The sequence below is a fragment of the Drosophila arizonae genome, chromosome 2 (assembly GCF_054131065.1).
Source record: "Drosophila arizonae isolate 15081-1271.41 chromosome 2, UAZ_ARI_1.0, whole genome shotgun sequence".
Taxonomy (NCBI): Eukaryota; Metazoa; Arthropoda; class Insecta; order Diptera; family Drosophilidae; genus Drosophila; species Drosophila arizonae.
The window spans coordinates 14,427,830-14,453,726 of NC_142922.1; the positions used below are offsets into that span (position 1 = coordinate 14,427,830).

At 38.5% G+C, this 25,897-nt stretch overlaps 5 protein-coding genes across 9 annotated transcripts; 2 read left to right on the forward strand and 3 right to left on the reverse strand.

The window, feature by feature from the left end:
- Positions 1-12: 12 nt before the first annotated feature.
- LOC108621535 (histone-arginine methyltransferase METTL23) lies at positions 13-964 on the reverse strand. The gene is made up of 2 exons (XM_018018924.2): positions 698-964; positions 13-630 (listed from the first exon to the last, which is right to left on the reverse strand). The coding sequence occupies exons 1-2, from the start codon at positions 833-835 to the stop codon at positions 34-36; spliced, it is 735 nt and encodes a 244-aa protein (XP_017874413.1). The 5' UTR covers positions 836-964; the 3' UTR covers positions 13-33.
- A 262-nt stretch (positions 965-1,226) lies between these two features.
- IKKbeta (inhibitor of nuclear factor kappa B kinase subunit beta) lies at positions 1,227-5,050 on the forward strand. Of its 2 annotated transcripts, XM_089461856.1 has the most exons (7): positions 1,227-1,472; positions 1,794-2,060; positions 2,341-3,542; positions 3,612-3,793; positions 3,860-4,255; positions 4,320-4,360; positions 4,949-5,050. In XM_089461856.1, the coding sequence occupies exons 1-6, from the start codon at positions 1,361-1,363 to the stop codon at positions 4,351-4,353; spliced, it is 2,193 nt and encodes a 730-aa protein (XP_089317982.1). In that variant the 5' UTR covers positions 1,227-1,360; the 3' UTR covers positions 4,354-4,360; positions 4,949-5,050. The 2 variants fall into 2 exon arrangements, with proteins under 2 accessions (XP_089317982.1, XP_017874412.2); XM_018018923.2 differs by lacking the exon at positions 4,949-5,050 and having other exon boundaries at positions 4,320-4,658.
- Positions 5,051-5,073: 23 nt separating this feature from the next.
- Jhbp5 (Juvenile hormone binding protein 5) lies at positions 5,074-6,165 on the forward strand. The gene is made up of 3 exons (XM_089461863.1): positions 5,074-5,296; positions 5,352-5,726; positions 5,783-6,165. The coding sequence occupies exons 1-3, from the start codon at positions 5,089-5,091 to the stop codon at positions 6,091-6,093; spliced, it is 894 nt and encodes a 297-aa protein (XP_089317989.1). The 5' UTR covers positions 5,074-5,088; the 3' UTR covers positions 6,094-6,165.
- On the reverse strand, positions 6,103-8,024 carry Jhbp4 (Juvenile hormone binding protein 4). The gene is made up of 3 exons (XM_089461864.1): positions 7,681-8,024; positions 6,820-7,060; positions 6,103-6,746 (listed from the first exon to the last, which is right to left on the reverse strand). The coding sequence occupies exons 1-3, from the start codon at positions 7,790-7,792 to the stop codon at positions 6,308-6,310; spliced, it is 792 nt and encodes a 263-aa protein (XP_089317990.1). The 5' UTR covers positions 7,793-8,024; the 3' UTR covers positions 6,103-6,307.
- A 2,338-nt stretch (positions 8,025-10,362) lies between these two features.
- Positions 10,363-25,471, reverse strand: pnr (pannier). Of its 4 annotated transcripts, XM_089464252.1 has the most exons (5): positions 25,167-25,471; positions 24,553-24,945; positions 11,966-12,565; positions 11,633-11,903; positions 10,363-11,428 (listed from the first exon to the last, which is right to left on the reverse strand). In XM_089464252.1, exons 3-5 carry the CDS (start codon positions 12,464-12,466, stop codon positions 10,767-10,769), a joined length of 1,434 nt encoding a protein of 477 aa, XP_089320378.1. In that variant the 5' UTR covers positions 12,467-12,565; positions 24,553-24,945; positions 25,167-25,471; the 3' UTR covers positions 10,363-10,766. The 4 variants fall into 4 exon arrangements, with proteins under 4 accessions (XP_089320378.1, XP_089320372.1, XP_089320368.1 ...); XM_089464246.1 differs by having other exon boundaries at positions 24,553-25,471; XM_089464242.1 differs by lacking the exons at positions 24,553-24,945; positions 25,167-25,471 and adding an exon at positions 15,895-19,336 and having other exon boundaries at positions 11,975-12,565.
- Between the last annotated feature and the right edge of the window lie 426 nt (positions 25,472-25,897).

Sequence of the window (25,897 nt, forward strand, 5' to 3'; positions counted from 1 at the left end):
ACTTCTAGCTCATTTTCTGGTTTTACTTCTTTATTACTGCGGAGCATTTAACGTTATTTCCAGCAGATGTATTGTATGTCCACCCATAAATTCAAGCAAATCAACACCGGACTGCTTTCCAATCTCATCCATATTGATGCTCGACGCATGTAGTTTCCATTTCTTAAGCAGCGCCTCGATGCACCAATCAGCGCTTCTTTCTTGATAGGTGAATATGAATTTAGCACCACGATTTCGTTCCAACAGGAACGCCACCGTAACAATTATGTCCTCGAAAACGCTGGGATCATAGAAGCAATCGGCAGCTATGATTAAGTCCAAAACAGGCAGCCGAAACACGCTGTTCAGTAACAGCCCCCAACTGAGGCCGACGACATCGATGTCCACACCTGGTTGCAACTGATTGGCCAGGCAGGACTTTTGTATATGTGCTAAGGATTTGGGTAGAATGCAATTGTCACTGAGCACCACTTGGGCTCCGCATTTGGCGGCAACTATACCGGGTAGCGCAGTTCCAGCGCCCAGTTCGAGAATTCGCTTGCAGACAAGAGTTTGCCGTCGCTCCCACAAAAAATGGGCGAGAATCGGAGCACAAGGCCAGGTATAGAATGAGTAAGCACCCTGTAGAATCTAAATTTACAACAGTGATTTACTGGATTAATTTTTGGCTTCATTGTAACCATTTTGTTAAATTTACTTCAGGTATTTTGATTTCCAAGCGATCAGCGGATGCATCGGTGCCGCCTCCAAATACAAACTTACGAACGTGGTCAGCACTGGCTGTCGCAGTAACAATATCACTCTCGTCGCTGCTGCCGTTCATGTGGAAACGCATTTTTACACATACACGTTCTTTAAAGGGTAGCTCTTATTCATAAATTAGTATTTAGGAAAATTCAAATGCTTGTTGTTTACAACCTGTTTGCTTGCTTTTTAGAGATGTGCAACAACATGTGAATGAATCATCGCACATGAGTGGCACCACTAACCACAGTGGTAGCACTTACACGAATGTTTCTTTATCTATTCTATCATCATAATGTTTTAATCTTTATTAAATTATATTAGATTATTAAATAAATTTAAATTTTATACATCAAGTGATAAATAAATATATATATATTTCTTGTTATTTAATTTTTATGTAGACATTTCAATAAATTTTGTCGCGGATATTAGATCACTTCAATATCGAATATCACTCCTCTCTAGAGGAATCGATGAAAGCCTATTGCAAAGAATTTTAGTCTTAATCGCGGCACATATCGATGTTAACCTGTTGAGATGGTCTGCCGCTATTAATATACATTTCGGAAATATCTTGAAATTTTGAAGAAGTTTTATATAAAAAAGTATTAGAATGCGGCCTAATACGTTGCGTGTTGGTGATTGGGAGCTAAAGGGCCATCTTGGGCAAGGGGGCTTCGGCGAAGTGAAGCATTGGAAAAACCGCAAAACAAACCAGGAAATAGGTATGCAATTAATATATCAGTACGTGCTTCGTAAAATATTTATATAGTATACTTTTGCATACATACATATATAACTATATATGGATACCCTAACACCCATACAAACACGCATGCATATATGTAAACATACATACATGGAGTGCAAGTCGATTCCTAGAAATTGCTGATTCAAGAGTTTGTTTGTTTACATTGAATTGTTTCTAAGTGTGCGTGAACTGATAAGTAAAGAGATCGTTACTCGAAATACTATGAATGAAAAAAAGGAAACTGCTTTGCTGTCTCACACACATTCACAAGAATATTTTGTTTATCTTAAAACAGCCACCAAGCACATCAAGCATGACATACAAGACAAAATAACCGTTGATCAGCAGGAAACTATGAAAAATCGCTGGCTGCAAGAGTTTGAATGGTCGCGCAAATTCAAAAAGGCTTTCATTGTAGCTGGCATTGAACTGAGCAATGATTCGAAGGCGTTAATTGAGTACTTAAATCGCAATCACGTCTGGAGGTTGCCCGTTATAGTACTCGAGTATTGCAATGGGGGAGATGTACGAAAACTTTTGGAAAAACCACAAAATGCAAACGGTGAGCAGAGACATTTAGTAAACTCCAATTTCTTTTCTGTTGTCTTCAATTTTCAATTAAGATACCACCTAAAGATGTTTGTTTTTGATTTTGAATCTGATAACGGATATTTATGATTCTGAGAACGGATATTTATGATTCAATAACAACGAAAATCCATTTAATAACAGCTGAAACTGCGATTAAACTGTATATTTCGCTTCTACTATTGAAAAATAATTTTATTATTATTTTGGTACTTTTTTGGTACTATATTGTTTTTATTTTTTTATTTTTTTAGGACTGTCGGAATTTGAAGTGCGCGAGATATTATTTTCTCTTCGACAAGCCATTGACTTCTTGCACACCAACTGCAAAATCTGCCACCGCGACCTAAAGCCAGATAATATTGTGATACACCATACGGGCAATGGTCGCAAAATGTTCAAACTAACTGATTTTGGTCTGGCGCGCGATTCTCCGGAGAAAACGACTCAGCAAAGCGTCGTTGGCACTAGGCATTATTACGCACCCGAGGTGGTAGACACTGGCAAGTACAAGGAGACGGTGGATTACTGGTCAATGGGCGTGATTGCCTACGAGGTGGCAACTGGTGTGTTGCCCTTCATACCCCACCAAACTGCTGTCAATATTCATATCAATATTAAGAAAAAGAATCGCGACTGTATTGCCATAACAGAAGATTTTGAGAATCCGAATCGCTTTTTCTTTCATAACGATATACCCATTGGACACCATTTGAGCCAACCGTGGTTGGCGAAATTTATTAAGTGGCTGCGCCTGGCACTCGACAACGATCATTCAAGACGTGGCGCCCTGACAGCAACTGATGAAGTACAAGATGGAGTTGCAGGACCTGCAATATTTACTCAGGTCGATCGAATGCTGCAGATGAAAGTACTGACTGTTTTTGTTGCGAGCATCTACAAGCTCCTGCAATACGAATTGATGCCCGACATGAAGCTGCAGGAATTGGTAGAGCTAATTGCACGCGACACAAAATTGGACATGAGTACGTTTTATTATGTGCTACCTACGGGTCATCCACACAAGCGTGTGACTGCAGAAACCAAACCCATTGATCTCTATGTAGACGAGTGGCGAGATAGTAGTGAGGAATCTCGGAATCCACCAGTTATGCTCTACATCTTTAATGTAATGGAAAAGCCAACATTTAAGCCACCCGAGCCAAATATTCCCAATGGGCTAAAGCATTTCTTTAATCAACGTGATATCAAATTAGAAAAGTGGCGTGCTAGACGCATGATATTGGATATGCATTATATGCTTAGTACAGAGCAAGCACTCGCTAAAATGCTACTTTGTGGATATAAGGAGTATGCGCTCTCTCTGGAGCACGACATTCTCGAGTGTCAGCCCATGATTAAAGCTTTAGAAAGAGAAAAGGATAAGTGGTGTGGTGCTATTGAGCAGTTTCATGCCCTAATAACTGCTGCAAAAGAACAGAACAAATTTCAATTGGTAATAAAAAGCAAGAACAAGATATTGACTTTTCAATAACTTTTAAAAATCTTAATCTTACTCTTGTAGGGCAATAACCAAGAATGGCAATCCAAACTGATGAGTGTTGTTGGAAAACATAGTAAAATCGTCAAATATATCGAGACCATCATTCATCATTATGAATCCGTATTGCGTATCGCACGGAAAGATGCAATTATGGCGAGTGAAGACATTTATAACAAGATTTTTAAAACTGATATTTACAATATGTAAGCAGACAAATATTTTTATAATTATGCTTAAAAGTTCATTGAACAACTCCTTTTTCCTTGCAGTAAGACTTTTCAAAGAATGTATATCTTTGCCGATGCTATAACGTCCACAGAGCTGCAAAATATCGGTATTGAATTTGCCCGAGCTCGTAATGCCTTTCTCGCTAATGAAAGCATCGAAAATGTACACATGACCATAAATGCAACGAATTTTCGCTTCCAAAAAATTACAAAGTTGCAGAACGCCATGGAGAATCTAAAGGCAGTTCATGAGGAGCTATTGCAATTGCAATTGGAAATGTTGTCTCCGATACATTCGCCACCCATATTTCAACTGAATAAAGCTATGGATATGATGAAAATTGATTGTGCTTATATTCAAACACCACATAGTTTGGATCCTTTCGATAGTTTGTCTACCGATAACATCATCTCCCAGGCGATGAGCATCAGTCAATTGTGTGTAAATTGAATTTTTTATTATATTTTCCGACGTCTAATTTTTTTGCTAATTTTTTTCCAGAATGGAGCAGGAAATGGACATTGAACACAGCTAGAAACCCTGTAATTATAATGTCTTCCAGATTACTGCTTGATATTATGTATTTTATTTTATTTTGCATGAAAGTTCAATGCAGTTTTGAGAGCTTTAACATAATCACAATTTGATCATTTATGTTTTTATTATTATTGCTTTTGTAAAGCAACGTTAAATTTGTCTCTTATTATGTTATGTATATCTTGCGCTTTATGTTTATTTTATTTTTTTTACATCCATCTATGGGTTAAATATTTACTCAAACGTCGTATTTGGTTCATAATATTTGTTAAAAGAAAATATATACATATATTTACCCCATTACTTCTACATTTGTTTTTATTATGAATGAAATAAGATATTCTCAAATTAATTATATTTATTCACTTGGCGCACAGAAATTTTTGTTAACTTATAAGCTGAAAGTCTGTTTTGATTTGTATATATCAGCAGTTACCCAGAAGAGAGCTAGCTGTTTATTATTGGTACATATTTTATTATTAATACAGATTACTGTTTGATATATATTGAAGTTGGGGAAACAAAGAATATAAAATATTTGATCGTTTTATATATTTTTCTTATACATATGTATGTTTTTTATGTTATTGAAGTTGCTGGTAAATAATTTAAAGCTAAGCATTATTCATAAATACATAAGAGCAACTCAATTGGAAAACATCTGTGTTGGTGCGGCTTTGCAAATTTGCTTAGGATTGCAATGTCACGGAAAATTGCAGTCTGGCAGAATTGAATGCGTCACCTTATGGCAGTTGTTCTCAGCTATAAAAGCAGTGGAGCAGTGGCTGAAAATCCACAGAACACGCTCGACTCCAGTGAGAGGTACACATACAGTAATCGACGCAGTCAACAAATGGAAAGTAAAATATTTATCACCCTATTGCTGGTGGGGTTGGCAGTCCAGTCGCTGGCTAAGCCCAAAGGAAAGTCGAGTAAATTGCGTAAGTATTTAGTATTTACACATACTGCTTACAGAGTGATTATAACCATATGCAGCTGAGTTTCTCAAGGTTTGCTATCGCGACTCCCCGGACTTGAATGCGTGTGCTCGTTCATCCTTTGAATCGCTGGAGTCACGTCTAATGGACGGTATACCCGAACTATATATACCACCTATGGAGCCACTGCGTGTTCCCGAGATTAAAATGGATCAGGATTCCGGAGCCATTTACTTGCATTCGGTGTACAAAAATGTGAAGATATCGGGCATATCGAAGCATACTCTGCATAATCTGACCATCGTTCCCAGCCAGTTGAAGTTCGCGCTAGGGATTACCTTTCCCAAATTAAAGCTGGAATCGCAATATAGCATAAAAGGCAAGATCATGATGATGCCAATGCTGGGAGATGGAAACTGCAAAGTTGAGCTGTGTATGTTAGCCTAGCTGAGTAATGTGAGCAGCTTTTAATCAAATTACATTTTCTAGCGAATATTACCATGGTCACGGAGATGATTGGCGAGGAGTATAAGAAGGACGGCGCCACCCATTTGAAGATCAAAGACATAAAGGTTAAATACGAACTCGCCGATGTGCACATGCAGTTGGACAATCTCTTCAATGGCGACAAGGCACTTGGCAAACGCATGAACGATTTTCTCAACGAGAACTGGCGATCGCTGTCGGATGAAGTGCGTCCACTGATGATCAAGGCATTGGTGGATATTCTTCGTGCATCCGTTGACAAATTGTTCGATGCCTTTAGCTACGATGATCTGCTGCCCTCCAAGAAAATGTGAACAGCTCAATTGATATTTAAATAAAGTATAGATTTAATCATAGGTAGGTAATAAAAACATATATAACTACAAGCAGTAACAAAACTGAATTTAATAATAAATTATATATTATTTTAATACAATATATATATATTTAAATATAAATATTAAATATATAAATATCCATATTTAAGTATATATATTATATTTGTAACACAATTCACGGCAACTGCTGTTAGAGCAGCCACAGTTTGGTGGGCATCTTTGAGAAGACATTATTCCACAAGCCATGGAAAATATCCGCTAATCCGAGCTCCAGATCAGGGCGCAGCTCTGCTATCACTTCGTTGCCGTTTTGATTGAGAAATGCATTAATGGAAGCGGCCAAAATCTCATTGCCATTGAATAGATTCTTAAGGTGAATACGCATAGCGCCCACCTGAAAGCTAACTTTCATCTCATCGATGTGTATGATCTCATCGCCAGTCTGGGTTTCATTGCGCAGCGATATTTTCGTATAGACGGCTGTACGCACATTCTTTAATGCCATGGCCACATCGCCGTTGCCAACCAGAGGCAGCAATAGTATGTTGCCCTTCAGATTGTATTTGGCTCGAATTCGCAGCCGTGGCAGTTCCAGCTCGAAATTCAACTGACGTCGAGCTAGATCCAAGCTAATCAGCATAAGCATTGAATTACACATAAAATTACGCATCTGTATATAAATATCACTTTGCATTTAGTTACCTGGCACTTCGCACTGTCGCGTTGGAGGGTCCGCGTACGACTAGATTCTGGAAGCCACCGGATAGCACCAGATTTCCGCTGCCCTTGGATACGGATACCTGATCAATGTTCAGTGGCTCAAAGCTTTTCACTCCAATTTCTGGTATTCCAGCAGCCAAAGCTGGGAAGCAGCCCTCGAACAGTTCGCGGAAACATTTGTTCTCATTGGGACTGGATCGTTTACACGTTTGTAGCCACGGCGCTGTGTAAAAAAATATAGAAATCCACACTCACTTTATTTATGTTATAAAATGTTGTAAGATCCTCGTACTATTTACTTAAAAGAATTACATTTTTATTTATTACAAATAAATGTATATTTCTTATACTTTGTACTTAATCAAAAATGTGTTATATTATTAATATTTTATATGAATATAAATTTATAAAGAGACGTATATCAAGACTAGTAGAACAAAAAAAAAAAAAAAAAAAAAAAAAAAGTAATAATAATAATAAATAAATAAAATAAAAATGAAATAAAAAAATAAATAAACAATAAAAACAAATAAGGAAACTTAAAATATGCACAGCAGTTTTTAAACTTTATTAGTGAATATATTTTATATCTCTACATATTCTTTTTTTATTGTTTATTGTGTGATTTTTATTTTACTAAATATTTTTTTGTTTACTGCATTATATTTAATATATATGTATATATAATTACAAGATTTTTTTGTTCACTTCCGACATTTCACGATTTGTGTTAATTTCTTCTTTGTTTGTTTTTTTTTTTTTTTTTGGATTGCATCAATATATTATGAGACTACTGTTAAATCGAGTATTGATACTACTTTATTGCATTTTCGTCATACTTACGTCGCTCCTGCAGTGGCGGTTTATCATTGAATATTTCCCTTGTGTAGGCTGTTACACTTGGTATTAGATAAATGATAGCACATAAGCTCCAACTGGCTGTGTAAAAAAACATGCTTAACCACTAAATATCCTTGTCTGAATAGCTTCCTTTATTGGGGAGCTCGTGTAGTCGAGTTATGACAAATTTGTCCGTTGTGCGCGTCCGTTGTCGACGACGTTTCAAACCGAATTGCTCATGCAGCCACATGAAATGTTGTATGAAACCATGACATTAGTTGTCAGTGTATGGGTGCGCGACCACTTTTCGAATACTTTTTGTTTACATTTGCACTTGTCCTAAAGATGCCGCAACCCGTCGCTGCAGCAGCCGATCAAAGTGGTAACCAAAACTTGAAACCGCATTTGAGCTGCAAGACACACCCGTTTACACCCGCTTGCACCCGCTTACAGCCGCTTACACCCGCTTACCTTCACTTTCACTGATAGTAGAGACAATGGCAAGAAATGTCGCTCAATAATTGTGATACCCTGCAGTTGGTTGACTGGTTTTATAGCCATCTTGGTAATAAATACAATACCCATATATTATAAAAAAATATATTATTACATTAAAATAAAATAATTATATAATTATTTTGTATTTACATTTCCATCAATGTTAAATACATATTCATTCATTCCAGATATCCGCAAATATAAATGTACCGCAGTTAAGTTAAGCCTCAACCTGATATGCGTTTAATCAACCATTTGTTGCTCTGGTATCTGGATTTTTATTTTGTTTTGGATCGTATTTTCGTTTATTGCGTATACGCCACCAACTTGTTTTTCTCTTTCTGTCCATTGCGCCACCGACTACCGCTGGCCAGCCCGCTGAGATGCCCCCACCACCGGCTTTCCCTCCCCTCAGCGCCCTGGGGCAGCTTCACTAAAGTTGTTCACCTGTTGACTACTTCTGGTATTACGCATACAGCGCAGCAAAGGGGCCTCACTGTCATGGCTGTTGAGTTGGCTTTATTGCGATTTAGCTCGCTTGACTGTCTGTGCTTCATTGCCTCGGCGGCCGGTTGCAAGTCTTTTGTTATGCAGTCACTTACATTAGCATTGCGCACATTGTGCCCGATCATTTGGCTTTATCTTAGCCGATGTTTAAGATAAAAGTTGGCGTTTAAAAAAACATTAATATGCTCACAGTGTGTGCGTGTGTAACTCATTTTTTTCCACTATTATTATATTGTTGCATGTGCAGACCCAGACCCCCTGGCAAGGTTGTGATTGCGACAGTAGAGAGGCCAGTTTTTATATACTTTTTTCTTTCCCAAACATTCACCATTATATCAGCATCTCTTTTCTGCTCTTCAAATGCTTTATCGCGTGCGGAAATTACCGAATTAGCCGACTCTTGCAACAACAAAATTATTATTTATTAATTTAGTTTTTATTGTTTTGTACAGCCTCCGTTGCGTTATCGCTGATAGCACTGAAGCAGCTTCCTTACCGACTGCCCCATCAGACTGATGGGTACCGACATAAAATTTATAAACAAGAAAAATATGAGCCCGCTATTATATAATATTTCTTTATGTAAATATGTCTGGCTTCCTTTATGGCGAGAAACAAATTCCTGGTATTTCTTATACATAAAAAAAAGAAAAAAAAAAAAAAAGCAATACATATGAATTTAGCTTTTATTTATCTATATATTTGCACACTAGAATATTTTATTTATTTTTATTTAATTCCATTTTCTAATTAATTAATTTGACAGTTAAGATTTAATTTATTTGGATGGAATGTAATAATTAATTTTTCGCACACTTTGATTTACAATTATTTTACTTTCGTTCAAAATATTTCTGTTTCGACTATTTCTATTATAAAGCCGCTAACAGCTCTACAGATATTCACGTAACTGTTTGAGTTGCTCCCTTATTTTTGCAATACCAAATTGACCTACTCATATAACTGCAGACGAACCAAACAAACCCAAATACACTTAGTCAAAACACATGTTTTCTGCTGTGCGCCCCCTTGGGTTCAATAGCTTCACTTGATTCCATTTTAATTAGTTATTTATATGCAATGTATGTTACTGCAATGTAAGCTGAAGTACCACCGACTTATAGAGGCGACATTGACCGATTAAAGCCTCATAAAATATAATGTAAAGCGGTTTTGTCTCTTTTTTGCTTCTCTAAATGACTTGTATAGGATTTCCCTATAAACATAATTGGTAATATGCAGATATATACAAAATGTTGAAAGCACGTTTTTAAATTAACACTAAGAAGTAAACCAAATACAATTTTTAAATGTTATATGAAACGTACATATATAACATAAAATCAGTTAATATATTAAACAACATTATATGTTGCAAATTTCCAAAAATAAATCACAAAGTTTTATCAGTACGATTTGTAAAGTAGTTTGTATAAAAAGAACTCGGTAAAATGCTAGTATTTTTGGTATTTACTATTCAAAGATTTTATTACCATCATTCAGTCCGCCTCAACCAGAGTTACGATCAAATAAAACTTACCACACTTGATTTTTGTTGCATACCTTGAAGAGGTCACAAAATGTTGCGATTTTAAGTGACGCATACTTTTGAGCGAATATAAAATATACTCAGCATTAACCCATTAACTCCGAAAAGAAGAGCAGTCGCTAAAGTGAATGTATGTTTAAGTTAATTTTTATTTAAATGGTAATATGCATGGACTTATGGGTAATATACTAGTCGTATGGCTAAATGATCTATGATTGGATGTGCTTTTTATTCTATATGGATAATTTATGCTAATTAGAGAAAGAGAAAGAGATATAATGTAAACACTTTACAATTAATACATAGTAGTAGCTAAACCTTAGGCTATTTGGGTACTTAAATGCAACGGAACGAAGCTATAAACAAATATTTGTACAAAACTTTCGTGCAGTTATTTACAAGCATTACATAAGAGAACTAATTGCAACTTTTTTAAAACTAATTCAAAGTCTTTTCAATATGGATTCCAACGAAGCTCCAACGATGGTGTCTGCTGTGCGCTGTGTGGGTACGAGATCACAGAGATCGCTTCCGTTCAGGATGTGGCCATCAGCTTGGCGGCCTGGATGACATTGTGCTGATGATGATAGCCGGCCAGATCGCCGCTCGCCCCACCAGCCATTGCCGACGAGGCAGCACCGCCCAAGGCACCAAACGAGGCTCCAAAGTAACAATTGTTCACATAGTCATAATTAGTGGCACTTGCCTCTGTCTTCACTCCATATGCCGCAGCAGCTGCTGCCGCGTGCAGATGATGATGCGCTGCCGTGGCGTGGTGGCCGTGCGAGCTGCTCGCCAAATGGTGGTGTTGGTAGTGCGGCGAGGGCGTGCCGTTGCTCAGTGTGGGCGTGTCCGGCGCATTGCTGCTGTGCGTCGTATACGCAGAGGCCGCGGAGCTGCTGCCGGGCGTATACAGCTGCGAGCTGGCTGCATGCAACTGCCTGGCACTTAACTGTGATTGGTGGCTGAGCTGCTGATGCTGGTGTTGTTGTTGCTGTTGCTGCTGTTGTTGCTGTTGCTGCTGCTGCTGCTGTTGCTGTTGCTGCTGGGCATAGTGTGGAAAGCATTGCTGATGCGACGGGACCGTCTGCTGCTGCGGCTGCTGGCTATGATGCTGGCCCATGAGGCTGCTGCTCTTCAAATCCGTATGCAGCTTGTTGAGGCCGTGGCGTTCCAGGCTAAGCGTGGGCTTGAGATCTGCAAGGTACAGGGAAAGTGAACAAAGCTAAGGTTAGAAAAACTTGAAAGGGAACGTCAGTATAATAAGTGTACAATATCTAATGTAACAACAGACAAGATTTCCGATTTTAATATTAATAATATTGTATTTAGCAATGGCTTTCTCATCAGGAACGTCATTTCATTCTCCTTGTTGTGATTTAATGGCCTTGCTTTGCTTACCATGCTCCTCTTTGCACTCCTTGATGGCCTCTGTCGTTGAGCCCGATCCCGAGCTAGTACCCGCTGTGGAGCCACTGCCAGTTTTCTTCGGCTTCCGCTTGCGGGTCTGAATGCCGTCCTTGCGCATCGCCAGCGGCCGATTGACGCCGTGCAGTTTGAAGTAGAGCCCACAGGCATTGCACACTGGCTCCCCGTCGTTGTTGCGCCTCCAGAGTGTGGTGGTGCGAGTGCCACAGTTGGTGCAGCAAAGGCCGAGGCGACGTGTTGCGGTCTGTTGGAGTCGGGAAGGGATTAGTATGGATATTCACTGACAATAGAGCTGTGGCTACTCACTGCACTCACCAGTCGCTTGCTGGGCTTTATCAAAGGCCGGTTCATGCCGTTCATCTTGTGATACAGACCGCAAGCGTTGCAGAGATAGTGGCCGGTGCCATCACGTCTCCAAAGGGGAGTGGAGATGGCACCGCAGTTGACGCACTCGCGCCCCTCGCCAAACTGAAAGTCCATGGCGCTCTCGTAAGGGGAGGAGCGCTGAAAGCCAGTTGGATCGTAGGCACTTCGCCAGGGCGCCATCATAACGGCGGCGTTTTGCGTGTAGAATTGCGCCGGCAGCTGCGCATGCGCCGATCCAAAGCTATCCGTGGTCCAGGCGTTCTGGGCCGCTGCAGCGCTACCAAAGTGAGCCGCTACGTGATTGTATTGGCGATTGGAGGGCACATATACGGGCGCGTTCACAGCCTGTTGGTGATGGTAGCCAGAGACGCCGGCGGCTCCTCCAGCTGCAGCCAAATCAGTGTAGGCGGCAGCCGCAGCGGCGCTGCTGCTATGGTACATCTTGGAGCTGGCAGCGACGGCGGCCACCTGCAGCTGCACGTTGTGGTAGTCGCCGCTCAACTGCGGATAGTCACGCGTTGACTGTTGATCCGAGGTCGACTGCAAAAGAGATGACCACAAAAGACAACTAATTAGATCAAAGTAACATACACACATACACTCTCTACCTCTGTCTCTCTATCTCTCTTTGGCTCACGCTTCATTCCTATCTCTCACTCTCTATCTACTGCCAGGCCAACTGGCTTTTTCTCTAACCCAATGCCACTCCCTCGCTCAGTTCTGTTTTCGGTTTCCCAGGTGCAGCTGCCATTGGGCGGCACCCCGTTGCTCGTAGCCATTTTGGTTGCTGCCTCTTGCTGCAGTTCTTGAGAGCTGCTGGGCTCCCTCACCATACACTCGCATGCACACACATGTGCTCTCTATCTATCCCTATCTCTCTCTCTTTCTCACCCTCTCTCTGCCTCTCAAAACTCGTTTTCCCAACAGTGCCCTTCCATTCCATCCCATCTTAAATGAATGGCGCGCTGCATCTTTTGTGACTCGTCTTTGTATCTTTGTGCATTTGCAGCACTCACAAGTGAGTTTCAACTTTTCGCCCTGCGTAGGCTCCACACTTTTTTCTTTGTATATATGTACATATACATATATGCTATATGTACGTGGGCCTTGGCCGTAGCTTTTTTTAATGACGGTCATAACTATTATATGGGATGCATTATATTCATTATCAACAATATTAATCATAATTTTACTGGCACAAAAACCTGTTGAGGTGTGTCTGTATCATATAGGTGTAGATGTTTTAAGGGTCAAATTAAGCAAAGCAGTGTAAGCTATATTAAAGTAAATTAGCACTGGAAACTAATTACTATTAATTACCATATCTTACAGAAATATTGAGATTTTTACTTTTTAATTGGCTTAATGGTCAACATGACATTACAATAAGTTAGTAATTTAATAACCATAAGTTATATATTTATTCTGATTTTCCAGAGTGTGAACAGGCTTTCTTTATTATTTACTATATTAATACTATTTCGACTATCCTTAAATTTTGTGTAATATTTTCAGCTTTACAACACATTTCAAACCATCATAATTTTATTTCAATTACGTCTCAAAGCCAAAAACGATCTTACTCTTCACCACGAAATTGCCAGAATTGTTTTGACTATTGGAAAGCATTAAAGTTTTTTTTTTTTTTTTTTACTGTTCCTTTTACTTCAAATAAATGTATCATTCAGCATTTTTGCACCACATGAAATGTCTTCAAGTGCCATGGCCTGAGTTTCAATACATTTTCCGCATAGTCTTTTTTGTAGTTGTTGCTTTTTCTCCTTTACAAAAAGTACAATAACCAAAAGGCATATAAATATAGAAATCTGTTTTTCACATCAAAATCAATTAGGGCGCCAATTTCATGTATTTGTTGTATTTATATATATTAATGAAATATATTTACGAAAATACATTTGACGTCTTTATCTTATCCCAGAAAATTAATGCGATGATGTATGAAATTTTTAATTTCAATTTGCGCTTTTAATCTCTGCTGATTTCACAAATCAAACGCAAATACAACTGTTGCCCTGAGAGTTTTGAAAATTTAGACGCAAATGTTAAATAATTCTTAGCAAATAGCTCGATTGGACTCGATGTAACATATTACTCAATACAGGAAAATTGACTATGCGCATATTGTCTGAGAGGAGAGCTTTTGTTTAGCCGGCGGCACTTTTGTTTTTATTTGAGAACATAAACTGAATAAAGCAAATGATTTAGCAACTATTCCACATTAAAGCTGCTTATCGATCAGCCGGTTTCTAATTAGCGTTTTGATCATTTCCATCTAATTAAACGTGGGCAAAGAAAGCCGTTTGCAACACTTTTCCCCATTAGCCAGAAGATCAATTGACGCACATCTTAACACAATTCTCGAAATGCCAACGAAATGTGCAGCGTTCCACAAACGCATTTGAGGTAAGGGGAACAGCATAACAGCAACAACAAGAACCACGAGAATTCGAGTCATCAAAGAGTTGACCACGCGTGCATAATGACGTCGCTCCCTTTAGAAGATCAGTCGATCAAAGAGAGCGCCGTCCATTGCCGATACTCGAGGCGGTGCTTCATCAAAGGAGCGGCGACCACACGAAAAATTGTCAACATGTTGCAGCCTCGAATAGCCAGGATCGAGATCCGAATGGGATCAGTGCGCGATCGCAGGCACTTCGAAGTGACTGCAGAGGCGCGTATTAAAATGCGAGCACATAAACAAAACTGAAAAACAAGAAGAAGAAGAAGATGGAGATGGAGATGGAGAAGAAGCAGAAGCAGAAGAATGAAGGTGGAAAGAATTAAAATAAAGAGCAATAAAAAATCAATTTACTAAAAATGAGCCACAAATCGAGGATCAGCAGGTCGCGACGCTGATGAGGACGATGAGTAGAACGTTAATAATTTGTCACTGCAAATGAAGGAATAAAAACAAACAGAGAAAACCACTTGAGCGGCGGCCAAGTGAATGAATAAAACCGAACAAAAAATAACAGAAGAAAAAAAAAAAAAAACAAACAAGCCAACAACATCGAGGAGGGGTTCGGGAACACTTAGGATTAAAGCGGCGCTTTAAGTGGTTTTTTATAAGTCTCTCGGCTTAGGCTAAGTTGAAACCGGGTGCGCTCGCTTGGTGGACGACAGCGCCAGCCAGGTCTATGCCAAGTGGATCCTGTTTCAGTTACTTCTCCACACCCCCTTCCCGCAGACTTCAGCTACACACACTTGACTCATTCATGGATCGTTGCGCTCTCATGACTCTAACTAGCGGATGTCAACTGAATATTATAGAGTTTAGTTTTCCTGTAAACGTTTGTTCGATGTTATTTATGCATCGAAAGGTGCGCCAAATGTCTACTAATTTTTGTTACGATTAGAAAGCTACAGTGAAAAGTAAAGACAATAATAATTTTTTTATGAATGCAATTAAATAATTATTAAAATTCGAAAAATATGAAATTTAACATTTTTATAATTGAAAAATTCCATTTAATTTACTAGTAATTACTTAAATTTTGAGATATGTTAGAGATATATAATCTAATATGGGGAAGCGAAATTTGAGTGAGATTGAATAGAACAGACTCAAATTTACGATTTGTAGACAGAGTGTCAATCGGACAAATATATGATTCAATTTGCATTTATCTAAGTCTATTGATTAGCGAAGTCGTAAAATAATTAGTCTAAATAGATCCAGTTCATAGTTGGGCCTATTAGATTCTCTAACTAGCTATATTAATTAGTATAAGTATAGAGACATTTCAAGAATTTAAATACCAGTTTAATTAAATTATGATATATAGCTGGGAAGTAAAGCGAGTGTGTTGGAACATGTGAATGGTATGAAATATAAAATCTAAACTTACATCGCCATCACTTAGCAAAATTCCCATAATTTATTGATTTATGTTTTCCGCGCGATTTTCTGTTTGGCAGCTTGTTTAAAGATTGATTTATGGTAACGCGGAATTCAAGTTCAAATTGTATCACAGAAATGCAAAAATATAAAATTAATTGCAACAGACTTGGAAATGCTGAATTTGGTTACATTTATTATTATTTTTTTATGCGGATCGATCGTTTGGATTAAGCATTTAATGGGCTTTGTTGTAAGCCTTTTGATTAATGCGGCTAATAAAGCAATAAATTTTCGTATTAATCCAGTTACGAGCACTTAACAGATTTGAGTAATTGTTGCTTTTGTTTTTATTTTATTTTATTTTATTTATATTTGTTGTGATTGCTGTTGCGGAACGCGAGCGCAACGAACCGACTTCCTTGAGACGTGCAAACAAACTAAAAAACGCCTCAAAGTAAACAAAAACTTAATCCCAAAAATCCAGTTTCAGTTGACGCTGACGCCGACGCCAATGCCGACGTCAACATCGGCTGAGACAGCAGCAGCGACAGTGACCGAGAGCAGCGCCACGCAAATCGAAGAGAAGTCAACGGCAACAACATAAAAAGTCAATTTCATCAATGGGCAGGCAAGGCAGTCCGTCCGTTTGTCTGTCTGGCTGCTGCCTACTCCCTTTCTTCGAGTGTCACTTGCAGGCGTTGCCTTCACACAAACGCCGTGTGCAAGCGAGATGCCAGACACGAGAGCGAGATGGAGATGCCGTCGGCTGAGTGACAGGTAAAAATTTGTAGGTGCATTTCAAATGCAGCTACTGCGCAGCCGACTGCGCTGCTGCAGCGAAATTAGTCAATTTGATGTAAGTCTTAAGAAATAGATATTGCCCCGCACTTGAAACCGAAAACAGGCTCGACACTCGAGCTACTTGCGCCTAGCTGAACGGTAGGCACTCGACTGCATGAGCCAGCGTGAAAGTAATCCGCTTGATCGATAGCCGACCGGGCTTAGCAGCGCTGATCCGGCTGACCCCGCTGCTCACAGGCAGTAGTGTCACCAGGTCGTTAGATCGTGCTGTGGGCGTGAGCAAGTGCCCAAAACAGTGACCCTATAAAAAAGAGACCATGACAAAGATCGAAGGATATAGTTTAATTAATTGACGGTTGCTTGTATGTCCAGCGCCTAATAAGGATCTATTTACTGTGACGTCGCTAATTGCAAGGGATTCAGAGAAATATGGAAGCCTTTTCCTTAAAAAAAAAAACACGTCACATTAAATGATATATGGGAGCTCAAAAGAATGAATTTAGGAGCTATAACTGAGCTCTATATATATTGAAAACAATACGGATAATTAGATGTATGTATGCAAGCTTTTATGAATATTTAACTGAGAAAATAGCTGGTTCAGATCAGTCTTGCTTGAATTTGGAGTGCCCTAAATACTATTATATATAACAATTGATAGCGAATCCACATTTGTATATTGATATCAATCACTCTTTTGTTCATCATATCATGTATTTTTTTTTTTTTTTTTTTTATTCAAGTATAATCAAAACTTGTAAGGAATCCAGAGATTGGCATTCATTTCCTACAATCTTTCTTATATATTTTTTTGATCGTATACCACTGAGGACTAGCTCTATAGGTATGTGCAATACACTATTGCAACTTATGCCACATATGTATATTATAAGAAAATTCAATTATATATTTTTATCAAATCAAATGTCATTCAATATACAAACATAAAAAAGTTCTTTGACAAATGCTGTTGGCTTCTAATGGCCATTTATTCATTGACGATCATCAGTTCAACAGATTACCACAAGTGGGCCAAATACCACTCACAATATTGTTAAAACCCATGGTGTGGATCATTAATCAAACGATTTGCCTCAGTTTCTGTTCAGTGAGAATCACATAATTCACCCATCAAAAAAGGTTCGTTGGCAACCTTCCTCCCCAGCTGGATGCTAAACAAATTCTTTCCATTAAAATGCAAAAACAAGCAGATCGAGAGAAAACTGAGTCAAATCAGATGCAGGAGAGCGAGAGAGAGAGAGAGAAAGAGATAGAGAGTCTGTTGAAGCAGAAGGAACGAAAGATGTCAAAACAAAAAAACCGCAAGCCAGACAAGCGCATATTTCAATCGACGCTGACACATCCTGCTGCGCTAATGGACCTTAATTTGTGAACAGCTTTATATATCATCCGCCGGCCCGTTAATGTGATCATCCACACGATCTTGTTGACGAGGCGCAGCCACCATATGTAGCTGGATCCGAAGCTGCTGCGGTGATTAAGTTTTATGACGATTATCAGGCGAATACGTTGAAGGAAAGACCACGATACGAGCACAAGACTTGGCACGCGCTTTCCTGGAACCACGAACCAAGCGAGTCACTATGGAAAATTCTTCGATTTTTTTAAATTTGAATGAAAGTAAAGCAAGTAAAGAAAAGTGTATAGAGAATGAGTTGAAAATCATTGATATGCATATTAGTTGACTGATAACAGCCAGACAAATGATAATTGCTCTGGCTCCACTAATCCTGTATACCCTTTCAGTTGCCCTACCCAACATTTTGGAAAATGTCACCGAAATTTCAAAGTGGCGTCACCGCCACCGCCACCGCCACCGCCAAAGTCTATCCCAAGTCCCAAGTATTCCATAAGTCCCCTTAAGCGCTCTAGTGCATTGCATTTGATTACAATGGCTATTGATCGTCTCATGATTGTTTCAGTCTCATTGTCGCTCGATCAATATGTGCTCTCGTTCCCTTTCTCCCTATCTCTCCCTCTCACTTGCTCTCTGTTTCTGTTGCCATCTCACGCGCTCTTTCGGCAAAGATGAAAGAAATCTTTATTGGTTTTTGTAGTGATTTTAAGTGGATTTGTGGTTCGATTCTTAATGGCAAAGTACGCCAGCAGCTACAGCCACAAAATCAACAACAACAACAGCAACAGCAACAGCAGCAGCAGCATCAATGGCTCTCATCCGCCTTCAACTCTTCTCTGCTCTCAGACCCATGTTTGGTGGTTATATCGATTTTATTCAAATTTGTATGTTTATTTCTTCTGATGCGTAATTATGAGAATTTTTTTAGATGCAGACGTCTCTCTCTTGAGTGTTTTAGGCAGTTTGGAGTTGTAATTATAGCGTTTTTATGTAGCAAATGCATTCGAGAGTGTATCAAGCTATTGGTGGAGTTTACATGCAGTTACTTTGCATATTAAGAGTTATATATGTCTGTGATGAAAGAAGTGTTAACTGAGTGAGTGTAAAAACTTAGCTTGGTAAATTTGCTTGGCAATTATTATATTTAAAATATCAATATAAAGTAAAAATTATAATAATTATGTGTTTATGTTATAATTAAGTGAATAAATTTAATATTTATTTGTGATTTACTTTATAACTTAGCTTTAATCTTTAATTACTAATAATATATTTATGTTGAAGAAAAATAGTATAAAATCACAATTATATAGTTAACGTATAAATTTTATTAGATTTCTGATTCCATACAGTTATAATCTGCAGTATTTCGTATTTTCCCACTAAAATATTCCTTAGCAAACAAATCTTAGCCACATTTTATATATATATATTTTTTCTTAGCCTGACTGCTGTCTGCTTCCACGTGAGTGACATTGTGGCAAATGAGTATTCAAAGGAGACAGCCTATTCAAGATTTCAGTGTAGCAAAATGTATTCGATAAGACGCCGTAATTGAGAATTTCCTGATGGCAATAGGTGCTTTTACTTATGTGAATATGTGTACATATATCTGCATGGCTTATCGCAATGCAATTAGGGCTTTTGTATGTGCGCCGTAGCTGAAACAATTACTCATCGCCGTGACACATGAGTGCATTGAAGCTATGTCCCACACACTTGCAGGGGAGTTGAGTCGCTATCCAAAAGGCACTTGACAACAACTAAAGCGCAATTGAAACGCGGCTACTACACATTCAGCAACAACACTGAAAGAAAACTCAATTTGAATATTTCAAGTGATAAGCAAAGAGCCTTCCCTCAAACAACAACGAGTGATATAAGCATGCTTGAGCATTTAACTGATTGTTCCAATCGGTGATTTTGTGAGAAGAACAGTGTTAGCCCATAATTTCATTTCATAGCTCATAGCTCGAATACTTTGTACTGGTATACTATTCTGGGGAGCGGCGCACTTGGCTTATCAACTGCTGAAATGATGGCGGAAATGGTGCTCTATTGTAGTTGTTGTGGTTGTTGTTGTTGCTGGTTTTTGTTTAGAATTTGCTGATAGTGCTTTAATTTGTATGCATTTTGTTTTATAATTAATTGGGAGTCGTGACAATGACCAATGTTATGCTGGTACATCGTGTGTGAAAGGCATGTGAAACAAAAGACTTAAGCAGCGAACTTGCTGGCAATATCCTTGCTGCTGGCACAATATGCTTGCGTAGATGCTCCACACACAATCCGTTGAAATCTCGATTTGACCCTTCTGCTGGCGTCTATATTAAGCAACGCTTTCGCTTGATCTGTGCCGGCAGCACGATTGATCTCAGACGCTATCTTTCCTCTCTCTCTCCCTCTCCTCTTCCTCTGGCCCGTTCGACCACACCGGCAGCACCAATGACAAGTTTTCGGCACGCGGGCAGACAAATTCCAACTCCATGCCTTTGCTGCAACAGGAATTCAAATGTGGCTTGACTATATGCATATATACATCTTTCTGCGTGTCTGTCTGTCTGTCGGCTGTCCATGCCCAAAGCTTTTAAGTGTCTTGGCGTCGGCGCGGCTTATGCCGTCTGTGTATCTACCACAGCCTTCGTCTCTCGGCGTCGCTTCATTCGTGACATTTACATTTGTGAGAGCATTGTCGGAGACATTGTCAGAGACGGTAACAATTAATAGCTGTGGAAAACTCAACATTCGTTTATTTGATTGCTTGGCGCTGGCTGTGAAAAGATCTCGCCTAATTTTCCCTTGTCTTTAATTAATTAACTACAATCATAATAATTTACTAAAAAAAAAAGGTGTAGAAATCTTTTGAAAGTCGTGGCTTCGACAATTTAGATTTTTATGACTTTTGGCGCCAGATGGAGAATACTCTGATAAGTAAGAAATATAAAAATTCTGCTCTTCTGGATTATTTTATCGGTCGTTATGAAACTTTAGCTCACGATTTACTCATTTCTTTATCGGCAGTCTTATAGGCCAGCTGCTTCCTTTCTACTAACGATAAAGCCTTTGATTTTGTTTTGTGCGTTCCAGTTCCACTTGGAATTATTCGCCTGATAAGTGATATATTGTGAAATCATTATGAATAATGCTAAGTTATCGCAGCAGCTACGATAAACAATATAATATATATATGAGCTTATTTATTGCGGCTAATTTTATTGAATATAATAATTATATAAATAAATTTCTAAAACGTTTTCAACTTTAACATATCGCGATATATCGGTGCAATAAATATAAAATTTTTATTATAAATATAAATAGATGTTGTGCTGGATCTGGAGTATGATAAAAAATTCACCATATATAATCAATGTTATTATGCAATGTTTTCTTTGGAAAATCAGCTTGACTCTGCTATCCGCCACACAGCAAGCCACTCAGACGTCTGACGCCAAACAATTTCTATTAGCTCGATACTTGACGTCCGTGTCCAGGTCGAGTCCCCGTCTGTCAACCAAAAACCTCTCGTGCAATTAAGCAACGCCGTGTAACGCACGACATGACTTCTGACTACCCCTGTCGATGTCCCTGGACCCGGTTCTGCTCCTGGCTCTCGGCCTCATCGGGTCAATGGGTCTTGGCCTCAACGTCTTTCCTATTGGGCTGGCAGTCCATGTTCCCCGCTGCCCCGTTGACCTGCTTAGTGTGCAATTCGCACATACATATATCATTGCCTGCAGCAATGTTCTGCTTGTTATTTTCGAATTGCGTGCTTCATATTTAATGTTTCTGTTGTGCTACCTGCATTAGTGAGTGAGTGAGTGTGTGTACGTGTGTATATGTGTGCGTCTGTAGGCTTGCAGTAGTTTTGGCCGAGTGTTAAAAGTTGCATAATTACGTTTGTTGTATTTTGCTGAGGGTTGAGCTGGACAGGGTTGCCAAGCAAGAGAGAGAATTCAAGAATATTATCAAAATAAATTTAAAGAGTAAAATGCGTCTTGAAATATTTCAATTATTTGTTTTATATATTATATAAAAATGTTATAATAAGCATATAAACAAAAGGAGCTTGGGAAATTATTCTTTGTATTATTTAGTATCAATATCTGATATCAAAATGCAATTATATATTGCCTATTTATTAGAATTTACTTCAAATGTATTAGAATAATATTTAAAATAGTTACGAATTCGTATTAAATATATGTGGCAACCCTATGCGCAACCCAATGACCTTTCCAGTTGCCTTGCTAAACGATTTTGGTCAAGATTTATGATGCAATTGCCCAAAAGGCAAACTATTGGCTTGGCTTGCCTTTTTGTCGAGAAACCGATTTTATTTTTATTGCCTTTTTGGTCTCATAAAAGTGTCATAAATTAAAAGGCGCTTAGCTACGCACACATAGATATACATATACATATACATATCGTGCAACCTGTGCCACTGGTCACACGCAGCGTTTTGGACTCTCTTTCGGGCTATGCTGGCACAGTTTCCATTGCCTTTTGGTCCGTTTTTCTGGTCAAAACACAGGCACACACTTGGCCCAGCTCGTTTATACTTCCAGCTAATGACTTTATTGGCCTTTTTGCAATGCACTTGAAGTGGAAACTGCTGTCATGTTGTGTCATTGTTGGCTTACGAGAGTGTTCTGCAGTACGGAACCATTGAGCCAGCATTGTTGTCGGCTGTCTGTTTTTGTGCTCGGTGGCGCCAGCATTTAATTGCCCAAAGAAATGGCACTTGTCGCGCATGTGCCGAGATTCGGCCACTAGACAAGAGTGAAAGTGTAGCAAGAGTTAAGAGCGGGCGTGTCATTGAGATAGGACTCAGCCAGTTGAAAGTTACAGCTGAACGATTGCAGCGAGTGGCAAGTTCTTCTTTGTTCTGAGCAACATAAAATTGTAATAAAGAAAACTAATTAACCTGCATAAGCTCTAAATAATTTATGAAGCGCATTTAACAACAGCTCTCGCTTATCAGCAGCTTACACGTTGTTCTAATTTATGTGCATCTCATTAATGCTCGCTCGATGAATAATCATCATTGTTTTCTACGCGCCAAGTTTCGAGCTTAAGTCTTTTGTTGCCTTCTAGCTGGTCTGACTGACTGCTGGTTATCTGCAATGAAATTGTGCGAATAAATACATATGTATATGTACGTGGCCCAACTACTGTGTGTTTTGAATGTAATTCTTGAATCAAATGTGATGAAAGTTGCATGCCAACTTTCCGGTTTGACGCTGCTTCGTAGTCCCCAAGTAATTGCTCACAAAAAATACAACAGAATAATGTACTTCGTTATCTTTGCAACACTGGCGATATTGGCCCCGACTTTCAGGCAATGATTGGCTTTTTCGTATGGAGATCCCTATGCAAAATGTCGCTGAAATATTGTTGACAAATTTATGGTATGCTTACAAATACTCTCATGGGAATTTATTGTATTGTTTTATCCATACTTTGCACAAAATACAATAGCTGACAGCCAGCGAGCTGCATAAATTTGCGAATGAAATTCAATAAAAAAAAAACGCATAAAAAGTTAAATTAATTTGTTGTACAAGTCATAATTGAAATTAATTTAGCTGCAGATTTTTTTGAGGCTGCCAATTTGTTTTGCTTTGTTCTCAACAACAATTCCAATTTATGACTGCATTTCATGAATTTGAATTTTATATTTGTATTTGTTCCCATTACGGCTTTAAAATAGGTATTCAAAATGTTATCACTTAATGTGTAAATAAATATGGAAGATTATTGGGTTATTGAAATCAGTTAAGTAAGTTATGGTTATGTATTTAAAAATAGGCTGGCTTTTGAATTGATATTCAAATCAGTTCTAGCATTCGAATTGTAATATGTTATGTTATATATTATATTATATTATATTATATTATATATATATTATAGTTTTGTTGCTAAGCTATCTGATCATTCTAACTTATTTTATCACACCTGCTCGTATTTACATTTAGCGCTAAACATAAAGGCCTAAATTTATTCGTTGCTCATTCGAAAGTGAGTTAATTGAATTGAAATTGCTTTGTTTATAGATTGCAACTGTATTCAATGATATTAGCTGAATCTAAATTGTTTCATTAGCTTAGTAGCGTTAGCAATGGATAAATGTTATTGCGAATCGTTTTGCAAACTGGATCAATATCAAATGTGGGACTATATCAATTACGAATTAATCTCTTAACTATGTGCTGCGTCTAATTTGTATAAACAAATAATATTCAACTGTAATGCTCAATCTATATTTATGTATTATTAGTTTAAACTAATTTTTTATTATTACAATTACTAAAGGCATAAATGACTTTTCCTGGTCGCTATTAAACTTAATTGAATCCGTATCTAATTTATCTCAAATCATTTTGTCTTATGTTAAATATCTCAAACTTGTCCGAATACATCAATACCAAATATAATCAAGGGCTTGACTGTCATAAAAGTTGTATGAATATATTGTCGACTTACGTAGCTTGATAATGCCGAGCTTCGTTCCAATGGATGTCGTTTATTTGTTATTTGTTGTATTCAAATGAGCCAACGTATATCAAGTGGGTTATTATTCGTTATAGCCTTTTTTGTGTATTTTTGTTATACGAATTTTAATTGCTTTTAAAACGCATTTATTGTCCGACAGCAAACGTTTTGTTCACTTTGCTAAACTATGCGATTTATATTGAAATGCGAGTGCACATAAATTTAATCGAATTCCGTTTTTCAGTGCGTGCGCTATGACATAAATGACACGACACTTACAGATATACCGAGATACAGATACAGATACCGCTGCATAAACGGATACAGATACAAGTGTGCTTAGAGATACGCTGCACAGTTTAGAGATACATCATTTGCATAACGCTGGCGAAAATAATGGAAGCAAAAAATAATTAGCATAACACACTAACACAAGCACAAACACAAGCTTAAGCGTATTAAACACATAATTAACAATAGAAATTTATCAGATAAGGCGACACGCAAATCTCGATAAATAGAGTTTAGCAACTATAGTGAATAGCCAGAGAGTTGCTGTTATTATTTAATTAGGTTTTGTAATACGCTTTGAATTATTGACACACAATTCACAATTGGCGACGGCTTTTCAACGCATTCACAATTTTCCGCCGCTCACGACAATATTGCATTTTCGCGTATAAACGTTCAAGTTTCAACTGAATTCACAACTCGAATTGCCAAAGTTTTGGCACCAGAGCGCGCTCTTGTTGTTGTTGTTGCTGTTGGTTTCTGATTGGAATGGGGAAGCACGCATAGGGCAATAAGATGGAGCGAGCAAGCGAGCGAGCGAGCGTACGAGCGAACGAGGCTTGTGCTGAGCTTCCGGTTGGACGTACGCTGTGAGCGCGACTGTCGCGCTGTGGCTGCCGCAGTGGGCAAACAAACGAGTTTCCTTTAACGTCACACACGAGCACACACACAAGCACGTATACGCACACATGCATGCGCACGCTATCGCGCTGTGTCAGTGGGTGTTGCCTTTGTGGAGTTCGTTCGGTCTCTTTCTTGTGTGTTCGTTTGCTCGCTTGCTCGCTCGCTCTCTCGTGCTGGCGCTCGTAATCAAATTGTAGCCATATTAAAGTTTGCTTGATTTGCTGTTTAGATATTTGTGTGAGCGCTGTGTATACATGAGTGTCGTTAGCTGTGTGCATGTGTGAGAGTGTAGTTTTGTCTGTGTGTGTGTAATGCTCTCTTGGGACTGCCCACTTTCGTGCTCCGTATTTCGCGGCTCTCGTGGCGTATGCTCAACATTTGAATTATGGGCGCTCGCCATAATTATAATCATTTATCATAT

Bases quoted from the DNA above. Each gene is read 5' to 3' on its own strand.
- LOC108621535 (XM_018018924.2), bottom strand. From the start codon at position 835: ATGCGTTTCCACATGAACGGCAGCAGCGACGAGAGTGATATTGTTACT. The intron at 631-697 runs GTAAATTTAACA...TTGTAAATTTAG, and splicing joins TGGAAATCAAAATACCTGAA to ATTCTACAGGGTGCTTACTC.
- IKKbeta (XM_089461856.1), top strand. From the start codon at position 1,361: ATGCGGCCTAATACGTTGCGTGTTGGTGATTGGGAGCTAAAGGGCCAT. The intron at 2,061-2,340 runs GTGAGCAGAGAC...TTATTTTTTTAG, and splicing joins AAAACCACAAAATGCAAACG to GACTGTCGGAATTTGAAGTG. The intron at 3,543-3,611 runs GTAATAAAAAGC...TTACTCTTGTAG, and splicing joins AACAGAACAAATTTCAATTG to GGCAATAACCAAGAATGGCA.
- Jhbp5 (XM_089461863.1), top strand. From the start codon at position 5,089: ATGCGTCACCTTATGGCAGTTGTTCTCAGCTATAAAAGCAGTGGAGCA. The intron at 5,297-5,351 runs GTAAGTATTTAG...AACCATATGCAG, and splicing joins AGGAAAGTCGAGTAAATTGC to CTGAGTTTCTCAAGGTTTGC. The intron at 5,727-5,782 runs GTATGTTAGCCT...TACATTTTCTAG, and splicing joins AAACTGCAAAGTTGAGCTGT to CGAATATTACCATGGTCACG.
- Jhbp4 (XM_089461864.1), bottom strand. From the start codon at position 7,792: ATGTTTTTTTACACAGCCAGTTGGAGCTTATGTGCTATCATTTATCTA. The intron at 7,061-7,680 runs GTAAGTATGACG...TTTTTTACACAG, and splicing joins ACCGCCACTGCAGGAGCGAC to CGCCGTGGCTACAAACGTGT. The intron at 6,747-6,819 runs GTAACTAAATGC...TATGCTGATTAG, and splicing joins GCGACAGTGCGAAGTGCCAG to CTTGGATCTAGCTCGACGTC.
- pnr (XM_089464234.1), bottom strand. From the start codon at position 15,921: ATGGGAATTTTGCTAAGTGATGGCGAT. The intron at 12,566-15,894 runs GTAAGTTTAGAT...TCTCTTTTGCAG, and splicing joins TTTTGCTAAGTGATGGCGAT to TCGACCTCGGATCAACAGTC. The intron at 11,429-11,632 runs GTAAGCAAAGCA...TGTACCTTGCAG, and splicing joins GGAGTGCAAAGAGGAGCATG to ATCTCAAGCCCACGCTTAGC.